Here is a 16,483-nt window from a genome sequence, read left to right as displayed (position 1 = left end):
ATCAAATGGTCAATATCCACAACTGTTAGTCAATTCTGTATAAAAATGTAATTTCTTTGGGGTTCTAACATTTTTCTGTCATTCATTCTTTGATTTTTTTCTCTCTCTCTTTCTGTTTCATGAATGTCTGTGAAGAATAAGAACTTCAGGTTGTATACGGTCTCTGATATTAAAGTGATTTTGCTGTCTATGCTTACCTAACTCTGTCCAGTTCTCTACGCTAATTTCCATGATTAGATGGGTGTCTAATCAGGAATAACAAAAAGGCTAGGTCTATATTATAGACATGGAGTCACAAAGCACTACAGCAAAGAACCATTTTCTAAGTTCAGGCTTCAGAACAGTGTGGTGACAGGGGTTGTGCACAAGTAAATAAAGTGTGTTTGAGGAGTGAGTGTGAGTTCCCAGGCCAGTTAAATCAGCAATGATACACCTGCTTGCAGTTTCCAGGCCGTGCTTCATCAACACCCGAAATTCCACCCAACTTCCCAAAGAGCAAACCATTGACATCACCAGCGTTCAACCAATAAATGCAACACACCAAAGACGTACCCAGACAGCTGCTTACAAACTACCTGGGACTTACCTCCCCCCGAAACTCAGGGGCGACACCTTTGAACTTCTCGAGCAGAGGCTGATACTCTTTCGATGTCTTGCCGACAAGCAGAAGGAGCTGAGTAGGAATCCCCGACCCAAAGATCTGGCCTGCATGCTGAGAAGAAACAAATGCAATAATCTTCCAAAGTATCTTGTGCAGAGTCCTTTACGTAATTTGTTCACCCACAGGACGACGGTCCTGGACTCTTGATCTGACAGCTTTCTGGAGGCTGTCCAGTTCTCTACGCTAATTCCCATGATTAGAGGGGTGTCCAAACAGGAGTAACAAAAAGGCTAGGTCTATATTATAGACATGGAGTCACAAAGCACTACAGCAAAGAAACAGGCCATTCAGCCCATTAAGTTCATGCTGAATTGTTATTTCACCTAGTTGTTGAGTTCTGTTCATTTGGGCCATGTAAACAGTTAGCTGGGATGTACACCTCCCTTGTTATGGGCGTGCACACAGAGGGTGAGAGGGGATTTGTGGGGAAGAAGATGGCAGCCTTTTTGTAGTGAATGCAGTCAGATAAGGTAAACAAAAGAAAATCTTGCCTTTGTTGTTTGAGCGTTAACATAGTCCTGTTGACCATTGGTCTAAGGAATCCATGTATTCCCTGGAATTTGGAAAGATGAAGGTGTCTATGTATTGGACGGATGAGGGTGATCTGCAGGAGTCATGACAAGGGGGATGTTGCCATGCTCCCAGTAGTGGGAGGTTCTTGAACGGGGTGATCCGGCAACAAGGTCAAGAGGTGGTCTATTACAACCGAGGTGTGTAAAAATTCTTTCTTATAGAGGGTGATGAATCTCGGGAACTCTAACCGAGGAGGTTTTTGGAGGCTAAATCATTGGAAGTAATTAAAAAGGAGGGGGATACATCTTCAAAAGAATGAGAGCTCTGGGGAACGGCCACATAACATACAGTACTGCGCAAAAATCAAATTTCTTGACATATGTGAGTGATGATGAACCCGATTCTGATCTGGGTCTCTATTGTGGACCGAGAGTGGGAAGGGGACAGGAAGGGGGGAATCATGGTTGGGGAAAACAGATGGGAAGAGGAGAGGGAGTTGGAAGCACCAGAGAGACATTCTGTAATGATCGATAAACCAATTGTTTGGAATCAAACGGCCTTCCCTGGTGTCTCAGGGCTGGGTGTGTCTGCACACATGACACCTCCCGCCCTGGCACTCCTTCTCTGCCACCCGTCCCGCACCCTTCCCATGGCGCTCCACCCTCGCCATTCCCAACATCCTTTTCGCCAGCCAATTTACAAACTCACCTCTCTGCTCCACATTGACAAATACAGTATTGGGTAAACGTCTACATGTGCCTGAGACTTTTACACAGTACCACAATACACAGGACAGTACAGGCCCCTTGGCCCATGGTGTTTAATCTACTCCTGGATCAATCTAACCCTTCCCTCCCATATAGCCCTATATCAATCATGTGCCTATCTACGAGTCTCTTAAAACTCCCTAGTGTATCTGCCTCTACCACTATCACTAGCAGCATGTTCCGCGTGTTTACCACTCTCAGCGTACAAAAACCTGCCTCTTACATTCCCCCAGTCACCTTCAAATTATGTTTTGTATTATCTGCTCCCACCCTGGGAAAAAGGTGCAGGCTGCCCACTCTGTTAATGCCTCTTATTATCTTATCAATACCCCTCCATTCCAAAGAGAAGAGCCCTTCCTCACTCAGATTTTACTCATACGAGATGCTTTCTAATCCTCAGCACCCTCTGTAAAGCTTCCACATCCTAAAACGGGGCAACCGGAAGAGGAGGTGAATTCTGGGGTAGAAGGCCTCACTTTGAAAGGTATTCATAACGAAAGTTGGAGCAGAGATGCCCTTTCCTATTCCGCTCTCCCTCTTTTCTTCTGTGGGCCAGATTGGGTTAGGGCAGAAGATACCCAAGCTCATGGAACACCATGAATCAGGAGTTTTGTAACAACCTACTCAGTTCCGCCCACACCATTGGCAATATAGAGGCTTAATTAACAAATTTAGTGAGAGACGTGGCCTCTCATCTCTGGACCGATGATGGAATTAATCCAGTAACTTTTTAGCCAGCTGGTGGTATAGTGGCTTCCGTGGACCCGGGATTAAATCCAGCCTGCTCCTTGTCCGCTTTCCATCAATGCTGGGATGAGCTTGTGAAAAACAGACAGAAATGCTAAAGAAACGACAAGGTTGCCACCCAATGCGCTGGAAAGGAACAACGATTCAGTAATAAAGGCATTGACCACAAGTTCAATAAGGCTGAGGAAGATCATCGACCTGCTAAAACTCCTAACCTCCTCGATTATCCCCATATTCCCTTGGGAACCACTCTCTCTTTGCAAAGGATCTGTGGTCACCCGCATTCTCAGTCCTCTCGTGTTAAGAGTTGAGTTTGAGTTTGGACGTGGACTCGTTCTCCAGCTCACTAGGCTCTCCAGGAGTGGACTGCTCTATCACTGGGCCTGACATTCACCACCGAGTCCCCCCCGCGCCCACTCTGCGGCAGCGTACGTTACCGTAGGATTGTACTCAGTCACCAGGTGGAGTTCATTGTGTTGCAGGAAGTAAATAATCTTCGTGACGTTCGGCTTCAGGTGACCTTCCTCGAAGGCGTAGTCAGCGCGCCCTTCATCGAACTGACAGGAATAAAGAGAAGACAGGAGAAACTGCAGGTGCTGCATTCTTAAGCAATAAAGAGCAGATTGAGAGGGGCGTTGGCATGTGAATTGTAAGAAAGTAAATTTATTATCAAGCTACATTTATGACACTATATTACTACCATAAGATTAACTTTCTTGCAAACATTTACAGGACAACAAAGAAATACAACGGAATTTATGAAAACTCTATATAAACAAAGAGGACAGACAAACAGCAAAACAAAATTATGCCGAGACCATGAAAGCCAGTCTATACATCGAGGAATTGGTTCCGAGTTGAGGTGGGTGAAACTCTTGGCAGATCGGTGGAACATAAACGTGAGAAAGTCTGCAGATGCTGGAAATCCAAAGCGACACACACAAGTGCTGGAGGGACTCAGCAGCATCTATGGAAATGAATAAGCTTCTTGTTCGATGTTCTGGGCCGAGACGCTTCTTCTAGGCAGGTCAGTAGAACTTTCTTTTCTTGGAGGGTGTGGGACTCGATCCCAGAGGGAATTAGCAAAGAGGGAAGATTGTTGGGATTATGGATTGAGTAATGGAGTGGGCTGGGGAGACATGGTACACAGCTCACGTGGCGAATTAACGCACAACTGTAAATTTACAGAAGCTGGCTTGACCTTACCTTTTTGAAAAGGGTAATGGTGTTCCTGCTGATGTTAAACTTCTCCCAAAGGGTTGCGTTGTAAGTTACGGCAAAAGGTAATCTTCTCAGTTTCCGAGCCACATCGCCAAAAGCCTTTGCCTCCAAGGAGTTCTGATCCTGGCGTGGGGAAGGGGCATGAAGAAAAGTGGCAAGAGGCAATGAACCCAGAGTGTCAGCAAGCAGAAGCGGGAGTCCTGATCAATCTGCCCCCTTCTCCCCAAACTGCAGTACCTTACTGTGGGATGCAATGGTAACATAGCATTAGCACAACACTATTACAGCTCAGCTAGGTTAATTGATCATTATAAACTGTCCCGTGATTAGGTTAGGGTTAATCGGGGTTGTGGGGTTGCTGGTAGGCATGGCTTGAAGGGGCAGATAGGCCTACTCCGAGCTGTATTGCTAATTAATTAATTATATTAAGCTTGTCGTAGCCAGGAGGAGGGGTGGGGTGGTAATGGGGATAAGCTCCCACCACCTATTAAAAGCTTCTGATGGTGTGCGTCTCAAATGGCCTCTGACAACAAGTCCAGCTCCTGGCCTTCACGTGTGGCTTAGCTACCAAGGCCGGCAGAACTGTTTCTGCCGACAGGCGAAGGGGCAAAGGTGGGTTACTGGCACCTTAACACCAGTCGCTTCCGGCAGACGGGGCTCATCGGCCGTGGTGGGCATCTCATCTATGAGGGGAGGAAAACTCTTGATCTCAAACCTCCGCTGCCTTGTGGCTATGCCCGTTCATGGGGGAGCCTTCGGGAGAAAACCCCGAGGAAAAATCCGGAGCTGGAGACCCTGCGCTGAGATCTACGCTGACCAGCGACTCCTGCGACACTGCTGGTGCCAAACTGTATCGGTCCCTGCCGCTCCTTTGGATTCATCAGAGAGGGGGAGCTTGCCACATGCGCAATAGCAGCCTCCCCATATTGTACTGTCCTGGCCTTGTGCTCTGGCTTGTGTATCACAACTAAGACGCAACATCCAGGGTCAAGCCCAACCTCCCCAAAGCATGGGACTGAGGGCCATGCAAGTATTTTAAAGAAGCTGAAAAAATACAATCAGTTACCACTTTATTAAGTACACCTGCTCATTAATGCAAATATCTAATCAGCCAATCATGTGGCAACTCAATGCATGACATGGTCATGAGGTTCAGTTGTTGTTCAGACCAAACATCAGAATGGGGAAGAAATGTGATCCATGTGACTTTGACTGTGGAATGATTGTTGGTGCCAGACGGGGTGGTTTGAGTATCTCAGAAACTGCCGATCTCCTGGGATTTTCACTCACAACAATCTCTAGAGTTTACAGAAAACAGTGTGAAAAACATCCAGTGGGCAAAAACGCCTTATCAATGAGAGAGGTCAGAGGAGAATGGCCAGACTGGTTCAAGCTGACAGGAAAGCAGCCACACGTTACAACAGTGGTGTGCAGAAGAGCATTTCTGAATGCACAACATGACAAACCTTGAAGTGGATGGGCTACAGCTGCAGAAGCCCATGAACATACTCTCAGTGGCTGCTTTAGTAGGTACAGGAGGTACACAATAAAGCGGCCACAGAGTGTAAGTTATCATTCTATAGATACAAGGGATTCTACAGATGCTGGAAATCCAGAGTAACACACACAAAATGCTGGAGGAACTTCAGCAGGTCAGGCAGCATCTGTAGTAAAGAATATACAGTTGACATTTCAGACTGAGATCCTTTATCAGGACTGGTGGGGAGTCTCGGCCCGAAACGACGACTGTTTATTCCTCTCCATAGATGCTGCCAGACCTGCCGAGATCCTCCAGCATTTTGCGTGTGTTGCTCTTCCCAATGTACAGGATACTCCAGCTTCAGGGTCAGATGATTTATCAACGGCTTACGTGACGTGAAATTTGTTGTTTTGCAGCAGCAGAGCAGTGAAGACATAAAATTACCATAAATTACAAAAGCAAATCAATTATGCGCAAAAGAAAAATGAGGTATTGTTGGCTGTTCATAGATCATTCAGAAATCTGATACAGGAGGGGTAAAAGCAGTTTCTGAATCGTTGAGTATGGGTCCTCAGACTCCTGTACCTCCTACCCAACAATGATCCCTCTGATTTGTAATGACCAGTGAGAACGATAATTTCTTCAATAAAAACAGTATAAATAAGCCATATCTAAAATCTGCGGACAAATCATCACAAACTCCACATTGTCAACATCAGAAACCAGAAAAAAATGATTGTATGTGATTGTGAAATACTTAACATGCCAATGAGGTACAGGGTGACAGAGAGTGTGTGTGTGTGTGTGTGTGTGTGTGTGTGTGTGTTTTGTGTGTGTGTGTTGTGTGTGTGTGGGGAGATTGTGGTGTGTGTGGAGTTGTGTTTTGTTCGTGTGGAGATTGTGGTGTGTGTGTGTGTGGAGTTGTGTTTTGTGCGTGTGGAGATTGTGGTGTGTGTGTGTGTGTGTGTGGAGTTGTGTTTTGTGTGTGTGTGTGGAGATTGTGGTGTGTGTGTGTGTGTGGAGTTGTGTTTTGCATGTGTGTGTGTGTGTGTGTTTTGTGTGTGTGTGTTGTGTGTGTGGGGAGATTGTGGTGTGTGTGTGTGTGGAGTTGTGTTTTGTGCGTGTGGAGATTGTGGTGTGTGTGTGTGTGGAGTTGTGTTTTGTGTGTGTGTGGAGATTGTGGTGTGTGTGTGTGTGTGGAGTTGTGTTTTGCATGTGTGTGTGTAGTTGTGTTTTGTGTGTGTGTGTGTGTGTGTGTGTGTGTGTGTGTGTGGGGAGTTGTGTTTTGTGTGTGTGTGGGTGTGTGTGGAGTTGTGTTTTGTGTGTATGAGTGTAGACTGTGGTGTGTGTGTGTGGAGTGTTTTGTGTGTGTGGAGTTGTGTTTTGTGTGTGTGAGTGTAGACTGTGGTGTGTGTGTGTGTGTGAGAGGGGGGTGGGGGAGTATATGGGAGTTGTGTTGTCTTTGTGGGGAGTATGTGGAGGTGGTAGGCCCGAGCTCTGAGCCGCAGCCGCTCTCCTACCTTGAGAAACCCGACGACAGTAACCGGGGCGGTCCGGATAAAGGCTTCAGCACCAGGCACGTCATTCAGCACTCGCACCGATTGCGCCTCATCTGTAAAACAAACTCCCAGTGACTCCGGGCGCGGATGCAGGCGACCTCCCCCAGAAAACCCGTCAAAAACCAGGCAGTCCCTCAGCAGCAGAGGATATTTCAGGAGGGGAGGAAGCCTCTGATTGAGGGAGAATCCATTCCTCAAAGTGGAATCACATACTGAAGCGTGTGGAAGTTGAGGGGAAGTGGTGATGGGGTTGAGGTTGGTTTACATTACTGACTCCAACAGCTTCAAGCAGGCGGTGGAAGGGCAGCTGGAATTATTTATGTGATGAGTGGCTGAGAGTGGGTGTCTACTCACCACAGTCTGGGCTAGAGGAGAGACGACCTTCCTCACTAACCTCTGATCCCCAGACATGTTAGCACTGCAGGTCCGCTGGGAGCACAAACAAGGCATGGAAGACATCAGCATGCACCAAAATCCTCCTGGAAGACAGACCGGGCAGCAATGCAGTGCCCTCCCTCTGACAGTGTGATACTCCCTCAGTACTGACCCTCTGACAGTGAGACACTCCCTCAGTACCGTCCCTCTGACAGTGAGACACTCCCTCAGTACTGTCCCTCTGACGGTGTGACACTCCCTCAGTACTGACCCTCTGACAGTGTGACACTCCCTCAGTACTGTCCCTCTGACGGTGTGACACTCCCGCAGTACTGTCCCTCTGACAGTGAGACACTCCCTCAGTACCGTCCCTCTGACAGTGAGACACTCCCTCAGTACTGTCCCTCTGACGGTGTGACACTCCCGCAGTACTGTCCCTCTGACAGTGAGACACTCCCTCAGTACTGTCCCTCTGACAGTGAGACACTCCCTCAGTACTGTCCCTCTGACAGTGTGACACTCCCTCAGTACTGTCCCTCTGACAGTGTGACACTCCCGCAGTACTGTCCCTCTGACAGTGAGACACTCCCTCAGTACTGATAATAACTTCACACCGTTGTGATATTTTAAGCTGCTGTTGTTTTAAGTAGTCGTGCAATGTAGCTCTTGAGCTGTTAGCCTCGCCTTGGTCTTTCATTTCTCATGTTCTGCTCAGCTTATTTCCAAAGCAATAACACGTGCTCTTCAGGCACAGGGTTTCTGCCATTCTACTCTGGGTTGGACAGCACTACAGAGTATAGACTGAGAGTTAGATTGTTCTAGAAGGAGGCACATAGTGAAAACATTATATTTGAAAGGTGGGGGAGGGGAGAGGCTCCCCCACCTCTCATTCTTTTTGTCTCCAGTCCTGCCATGGGGTTTCGGCCCGAAACAGCGACTGTACTTTGTTCCGTAGATGCTGCCTGGCCTGCTGAGTTCCACCAGCATCTTGTGTGTGTTGTTTGAATTTCCAGCATCTGCAGATTTTCTCTTGTTTGTGATGAATAATCAGCCCTGGGCCCTGTACGCTGCACAATGAATAATCAGCCCTGGGCCCTGTACGCTGCACAATGAATAATCAGCCCTGGGTCCTGTACGCTGCACAATGAATAATCAGCCCTGGGCCCTGTACGCTGCACAATGAATAATCAGCCCTGGGCCCTGTACGCTGCACAATGAATAATCAGCCCTGGGTCCTGTACGCTGCACAATGAATAATCAGCCCTGGGCCCTGTACGCTGCACAATGAATAATCAGCCCTGGGCCCTGTACCCGGAGCAATGAATAATCAGCCCTGGGCCCTGTACCCGGAGCAATGAATAATCAGTCCTGGGCCCTGTACTCTGAGCAATGAATAATCAGCCCTGGGCCCTGTACGCTGCACAATGAATAATCAGCCCTGGGCCCTGTACCCGGAGCAATGAATAATCAGCCCTGGGCCCTGTACCCGGAGCAATGAATAATCAGCCCTGGGCCCTGTACCCGGAGCAATGAATAATCAGCCCTGGGCCCTGTACCCGGAGCAATGAATAATCAGTCCTGGGCCCTGTACTCTGAGCAATGAATAATCAGCCCTGGGCCCTGTACGCTGCACAATGAATAATCAGCCCTGGGCCCTGTACTCTGAGCAATGAATAATCAGTCCTGAGTCCTGGGCCCTGTACCTCAACAATGAAATGTCCGTTCTGGCCCTGTGCTAAACATAATGAACTCTTCAGTTTTTGGCTCTTGGTTATTGTGTTAATGAACAGCAGGCCTTTACCCCATGAAATGAAATAATCAAACAGGGCAGTGAGCGTTGTGTACTGAATATTGTGACTAGTCTTGTACCAGGAGGTTGACGCAATAAGTAGTAGGGTCAGTGGTGGGAATGGAAAATTAGACTGTCCATTTCCCTCCATCGATGCTGCCTGAGCAGCCGAGTTCCTCCAGCAGTTTGGTTATTAATTATTGAGATACAGCACGGAATAGGCCCTTCCAGCCCTTCAATCCACGCTGCCCAGCAACCCCCCGGTTTAATCCCAGACTAATCACGGGACAATTTACAATGACCAATTAACCTACCGACTGGGATGTCTTTGGACTGTGGGAGGAAACCAGAGCACCCGGAGGAAACCCACGCGGACACAGGGGGAACACACAAGCTCCTTACAGTCGGCGACAGGAATTGAATTAACCACTATGCTATCATGCCGCCCGTATCTCATGAGATGCTTAAGATTCCAGCAGTCTCCTGGGCCTTTTGTTCCGGAGCTGTTTGTCCTGGGCTCTGTATAATGAATTAGCAGCCCAAGGTCCTGAATATTGTTCTTCCAGACCCTGTATAATGAACTACCGGCCCCGGGCCCTGTATAATGAACTACCGGCCCTGGGCTCTGTATAATGAACTACCAGCCCTGGGCCCTGTATAATGAACTACCAGCCCCAGGCTCTGTATAATGAACTACCAGCCCCGGGCTCTGTATAATGAACTACCAGCCCCAGGCTCTGTATAATAAACTACCAACTCCAGGCCCTGCATAATGAATGCCAACCTTGGGGTTTTTTCTCTGGTCTAATTCACAGAATAGATTCGGGGTTTGGGGGTGGTTCGAGACAGGTCTGGAGTCTAGTCTAGGCACCCAGCCCCAGTGCTACTCAGGCAGTTCGCACCCTTTCCAGCTCGGTGGCATTCTTCCTGTAGCAGGTGACCAGAATCATGCACAAAACTCCAAGAGCAGTTATACCAACGTCCCACAGAGTTGTGACATGACGCTCCAACTCTTGTTTCAGAGCCCTAATTAATGAAGCCAAGCGTGCCATAAAGCTTTTTCTCCACCCTGTTTACCTGCATCACCGCTTTCAGAACTTTGAGGACGGGAGCCCCGGGGAGTTGAAGTCATTCAGAGCATGGCCTGGAGTGGAATGGCTGAGAGACTCTAGCGATGTCGATCTGTTTGACTCCTACCTGCTGGAGGAGGCTGTTCCTCTCCCTGCTGGCCAGCGTCCTGGGTGGGGAAGTCACCTCCAGCCCTGAGGGAGAGTAGAATGAAGAGGAACAGGGAGCGGGAGGTCATTTTCAGTGGCTCACACAACACAAACACACACACTCACACACAAGCAAGACGTTAGCTGTGGCCTCCCGAGCTCTCCACCTGATGCGTGGCTGAATTATAATGCTGACACACAAAGAAACCTTGACCTTGGAGCAGATGTGGGAGCCAGGCAGGTGACGGGCTGGTTCTCACTGGCAGCGTACACAACACTGTGTTACAACACTCATTTGTTGAGTTTTATTTCAAATGCCTGAGACTGAGCGGCGATAAAACATCAGGATGGTGAGAACCTCGAATTAAGACAGAAACTGTGGGCCCCGAGATTGAGACAAAGGGCTGACGTGGCCCAGCAGAGCGCTGACTGAGTTCAGTCCAAGTCCCATTCCTGACTGGAATCCCAATTCTGATCCAGCTCCAGTCCAGTCCAGCTCCTGATCCAGGCCGGATTATGCTGAGAATCCCTCAGTGTGCGCAGCAAGAAATATTGATATACATAAATAAATATTGATCGGTTTGTTTATCTGCTTTAAAGTTAGCAATGTACGATGATGATATTTAGAACTATAGACACAGAGAGTTATTCAGGCATCATGTCTATGCCAGGACTTTTTTTAAAGAATCCCAATTAGTCAGTCTTGCCCCACCTTTCCCCCAGGGTCCTGCAGATTTTCCCCTGCAACTACGAATCCAATTCCATTTTTGGAAGTTCTTCTTGAACTTGTTTCCACTGCACCATTAGACAGCGTGACCTGCATTGCAACAACTCGTCACCTAAGTGAAAATTTCTCCTCCTCCTCTCTCCTCTAATTCATCCGTAATACCCTTCTTAGGTTCCCAGTGGAACCATCCTCCCCTTCCACAGTCTGACAAACTCTGGAGATTTCCCACAGTGAGCACCCACTCAGTTCAGAATATGTGACTCTGACAGAGACAGAGGTAATGGCAGACACACACGCACACACGCAGTACAATTCCCACCTCTGCCTGTAAGAAATTTGTATACTCCTTGTACGTGGGTTTCCTCTGGGTGCTCCAGTTTCCTCCCACAAGCTAAAGTCATAGGTTAGTTGGTCATTGTTAATTGTCCTGTGATTAAATCGGGGGATTGTTGAGCGGTCTGGAAGGGCCGATTCCACAGCTGTATCTCAACAAATAAAATATAAACTCACACACGTGTGCATGACTCTGAAATGGGAGACAGGCAGAAATACAGATGATGGACAACAGTCACACACAGACACACACACACACATGCACACAAACTGATATTCAGATAGTACTTGACAGTGGTCGAAAGGCCAATTTATACTTCTGCGTCGAATCTACGCCGTAGGTACAGCGTAGCTGCGTACCCTACGCCGTAGCCTGACACGCACCTCCCCAAAAAGGTAAGTACGTGTCACAGCGACGCAGACCGCAACAACTGTGATTGGTCCGCTTGGTAGCATCGGGTTTCCGGTTGCTTCTTCTCCTCCGCCATTTTCGAATTGTGAGAGAAGAGAGAAGGACGTGAGTTGGAAAATGGACCAAATCGAGGAGAGGTTAACTGAGGAAGTCCGAAAATAGGTGCATACGAACACGAAGAAACTCAACACAGTGGCATGGAAACCCCACCGCCATCTAGTGTTTTGGCAGTGAATTGCAGAGTGACGCAGACACACCAACACTCAGGTATAAATGCTCGCAACGTGGCAGGCCACTTGCGTAGGCTACGGCGTAGAGCCTACGCGGAAGTATAAATCAGCCTCAATGGTCCACTGTGACTTTAATTGACCTAAATTAAACCTACATGATATGATTCATGTCCCTCCCCACCCCCTCTTCCAGTACAGCTTCTGTTCAATTTGACCAAGACTTTGGTCTAGTGATCCGGGACTTAGAACGAGTTTCATTCACCACCGTGCCCTGTAAACTATGGGACACTGCTTGAGTTCTCTTTGCACGCCACATCCGAGCAGTGCAATCACAGAGAAGGCATGCTAGTGGCTCAGTTGCATCCAGAGCCTGAGGAGATTTGGCACCAAAGACCCGTGCAAGTTTCTATAGATGTACAGCGGAGAGCAGTCGAACTGGTTGCATCACCACCATGTTTGGACGCTCCAGTGCGCAGGGATCGCAGGAGGCCACAGAGGGTTATGGACTCTCCCAAGCTCCATCACGGGCACAACGCTCCCCGCCATCGAGGTCATCTTCAAGAGGCCATGCCTCAAGTAGGTGGCATCCATCACAAAGGACCCCCACCATCTTGGACATGCCCCTTTCTTGCTGCTACCATCAGGGAGGAACAGAAGCCTGAAGACCTACACTCTATAATTCAGAAAGAGCTTCTTCCTCTCAGCCACCAGGTTTCTGAATCCATGAGCACAACCTCATTATTCCTTTTTATTCTGTTTATTTTGTAATTTATAGTAGTTTTATCTCCTTTAGTTTTATCTCAGTATTGCTGCCATAAAACAACAGGTTTCACATCAGGTACAACACTGGTTCTGAGGGAGAAAGATGAAACTGCATCTCCATCCCTCTGGTGGGGGGGAGCTGTATTTGGATGCACCCCTCGCCTTGAACCAGCCCCAGCCCACTTTGATAGATCAATAACTGATGCAAAGGGTGTTGGGGTGAGATACGTCTCTACCAAAGGAGGTGTAAGGTGCTCCTTCCATCCACTAGCCTACAGGTCACCCTTAGTCAAGGTGTATCACCTGCTTAGCCCCCCGATCAGGGCTGCGTGATACCATGGGAGCAGGTGGTGGACAGTCGTACGAGCAGCCGGTGCATGTCACAAATCCTGGCTACGCAACCACTGACGCCAGGCGGACAGTCTCCGAAGAGTATTGATGATGGTTGAGTTGAGTTGTCCTCTGGTCGTGGCAATCTTACTTGCAAACACTTTGTCACCATGCGATGAGAGATGGTCAGTGTGATGTGTTGCCTTTACATACTTATCGGTCAGCTGATTGGATGCCATTTTGGAAACTCACTTGTGGTGTGGGAAGGAACTCCCGTCGTTGATTGACTGAGTGGCGAACTTCGTGCGTTGTAGTCTGGAATTTTGCCCGCATCGGCTCATAAATAGAAACGAGGTCTACATGTTCGTTTACAGAATTGTTTGTGGAAAACCACGCTTCTGGGAATTCTCTTGCATGTCGTGTGCTCACTTGCCCAGTGACTTTCACCGATGGCCAGCGGAGCTTGTGCTCCTCTCGATCTTCATGGGTATTGATATCGGCTGGGGTCACCCATCTTGTAAAGACACTGCCCAGAGAAAGGCAATGGCAAACCACTTCTGTAGAAACATTTGCCAAGAACAATCATGGTCATGGAAAGACCGTGGTCACCCATGTCATAAGACACAGCACATAATGATGATGTCATATGACATGGCACATAATGATTATGATGAACTAACTCAGTTTGATACATTTTCTTATATTTAATTTTACATTGAGGTATGCTGTCCGGCTCATTGTTTATCAGATTCTCTTACCCCCCCCCCCCCCCACAACATTAGATGTAATGTACAAGAGCCCAAATCCATTAACCACGGGTGCCATGGTGATGTAGCGGCTAGCGCGACACTATTACAGCTTGGGGCATCAGAGTTCAGAGTTCAATTCCAACGTCACCTGTAAGGAGTTTGTACAACCTCTGTGTGGAATGTGTAGGTTTTCTCTGGGTTCTCCGGTTATCTGCCATATTTTTTTCACCCAGAGAGTTGTGGATCTGTGGAATGCTCTGCCTCAGAAGGCAGTGGGGGCCAAGTCTCTGGATGCTTTCAAGAAAGAGTTAGATAGAGCTCTCATAGATAGCGGGGTCAAGGGATATGGGGAGAGGGCAGGAACAGGGTACTGATTGTGGATGATCAGCCATGATCACAGTGAACGGCGGTGCTGGCTCGAAGGGCCAAATGGCCTACATCTACACCTATTGTCTATTGTCATATACTAGTTAGTAGGTTAATCAGTCATTGAAAATTGTCCCATCAACAGGCTAGGGTTAAAATCAGGGGTTGCTGGGAAGTATGGCTCTTAGGGACTGAAAGAACTGTTCTGTGTTGAATCTCTAAATGAAATTAATTACTTAAGTAGATAGGTAGACAGATTGTCTGTCAGCCATTTTCAGGACAGGGGAGAAAGGGGAAAACCCACGTGGTCGTGCAAACTCCACACAGTCAGTGCCGAAGGCCGGGATTCAACCGGGTCTCTGGAACCGCCAGCCAGCAGTGCCACCCCTCCCCTACCCCCAACTCTGCCACAAAAACATTTATCTTCTCATGAAAGCTCACCAAAATGAAACATTAACCTTTCGTTCTTCCTCCACGGATGCTGCCTGGCTTGCTGCGTACTTCTGACTCTTCCTGTTGTTATTCCTGAATTCTCATTGCTCCTGGGAGAACGATCCCAGCTTCCCCGGTCTCTCTTTACCAACGCCCCTCAACCAGGCAAACTTCCAATGTAACACACACACACAAAATGCCGGAGGAATTCAGCAGGTCAGCCCCCAGGGAGGAATAAGCAGTCGACTTTTCCGGCCGAGACCTGATGAAAAATGTTGACTGTTTATTCATTTTCATAGACGCTACCTGACTTGCTGAGTTCCTCCAGCGTTTTGTGTGTCTCAGACACCAGAAAATTTACAGATGCTGGAAATCTGGAGCAACACACACGGGTAGCCTCCAAGTTTTCTTCTTGTTGTCGCTGTTTTGTGCGGTTTTAATTGGGGTGGATTGCAGCCCGAGTTACAAACGACACAGCACGAGACTGAACTGAATGTCGAGCGAAGCTGAATATACCTGGTCTCTTTCCATGACTCTGGGGGCTGTTTCTTTTAAATTTTCCGTGGCTTTTGCTCGTCTTCTGTCTGTTTGCATCCTCGTAGGTTGGGGCTCTGAGGGAATGGGTTTTCTTCCTTTGGTTTCCTGTCCGTGGGAAGACAAACTTCAGGGTTGTATGCTGCATACATACTTTGATAATAATTGTACTCTGAATGAAAACCTGATGGCATGAATATCAATGTCCCCTTCCAGGAAAACAAAATCTTCCTTCCCCTCTTCTATTCCCCACTCTGGCCCCTTACCTCTGCTTACCTGCCTATCACCTCCACCTGGGTCCCCTCCTCCTCCTCTTTCTCTTATCAGATACCTTCCTCCCTAACCCACCTGGCTTCACCTGCCGAGTCCCCCTACCCTCCCTCCACCCCTTCAATTCTGCTGTCTTCCTTCTTCCTTTCCAGTCCCGAAGAAGGGCCTCAGCCCAAGACAATGACTGTTTATTCATTTCAACAGATGCTGTCCGATCCACCGCGTTCCTCCAGCATTTCGTGTGTGTTGCTCTGGGCTTCCAGCATCCGCAGAGTCTCTTGTGTTTAAAACTTCCCCTGGGCACTATTTGAAAACCGTGAAGGGCATTCACACTTAACGGCTCAGGGAGGTTTAAAAACAGCAGACTGAAAGAGATCAAGGAAGAAAGATCTGGTTTATTGAAAAATATTTCCTTGGATAATAGATGGTGGAGCCATAACAACAGCGTCGTTGTGAGCTGTTCGGGACTTACAAAGCGTCAGGGTGCTTAGCAAAGGTCTGCTCTGTACTCGAAGGGATCTGGAAGGGGCAAGGAGATGAGGCTTACTGTCTGTTTCTGTTGAACACTGCAAGGCCAATCTCATCATCATGGGCTTGACTGAATCTCTCTACAGGGTGGAGAAGGGGAGGGCGGGAGGACTGGAGTGGGGAGGAGTGGAGAGGGGGATGATGCACCATCAATAACTCTCTGAGACGTGAGGCGAGATATTGGCTTTTATTGACTGGAAGAAAGAACAAGCAGCAATTGACCACCATGCTACATCCTGGAGACTGAGAGGCCGGGCTCAGGCCCCAATCGCCTTTATACCGGGGTCTGTGGGAGGAGCCACAGGAGCAGTCGGGGGGGGCGTGTCTAGACAGGTCTATGTCGTTCACCACAGGGGGAGGACTGGAGGGGGGAGGAATGGAAGGGAGAGGAGTGGAAGGGAGAGGAGGTGTGGAGGGGGAGTAGAGGGGTGGAGGGGATGGGTAGGGGGTGGGGTGGGGTGGAGGGAGAGGAGGGGGTAGA

The 16,483-nt window shown here is 48.4% G+C and overlaps 1 protein-coding gene across 2 annotated transcripts in view; it reads right to left on the bottom strand.

The window, feature by feature from the left end:
• The window catches only part of LOC132382975 (endoplasmic reticulum resident protein 27-like), a 25,657-nt gene extending 15,127 nt beyond the window's left edge, over nt 1-10,530 (bottom strand). Inside the window, exons 1-5 of one of the 2 annotated variants that reach the window (XM_059953597.1) lie at nt 10,310-10,530; nt 6,910-7,001; nt 3,895-4,032; nt 3,147-3,245; nt 587-712 (exon numbers count right to left, since the gene is read on the bottom strand). In XM_059953597.1, the coding sequence (XP_059809580.1) occupies nt 587-712; nt 3,147-3,245; nt 3,895-4,032; nt 6,910-7,001; nt 10,310-10,418 (564 nt within the window). In that variant the 5' untranslated portion in view covers nt 10,419-10,530. Of the gene's footprint in view, nt 1-586; nt 713-3,125; nt 3,246-3,894; nt 4,033-6,909; nt 7,002-10,309 lie in introns of both variants that reach the window. The other variant, XM_059953596.1, reaches the window with a different exon arrangement.
• Between the last annotated feature and the right edge of the window lie 5,953 nt (nt 10,531-16,483).

Source organism: Hypanus sabinus, chromosome 29 (genome assembly GCF_030144855.1).
Source record: "Hypanus sabinus isolate sHypSab1 chromosome 29, sHypSab1.hap1, whole genome shotgun sequence".
In the NCBI taxonomy this organism is placed as follows: Eukaryota; Metazoa; Chordata; class Chondrichthyes; order Myliobatiformes; family Dasyatidae; genus Hypanus; species Hypanus sabinus.
The sequence above is the reverse complement of the archived record's forward strand: the minus strand, read 5'-3'. Positions and strand labels throughout refer to the sequence as shown.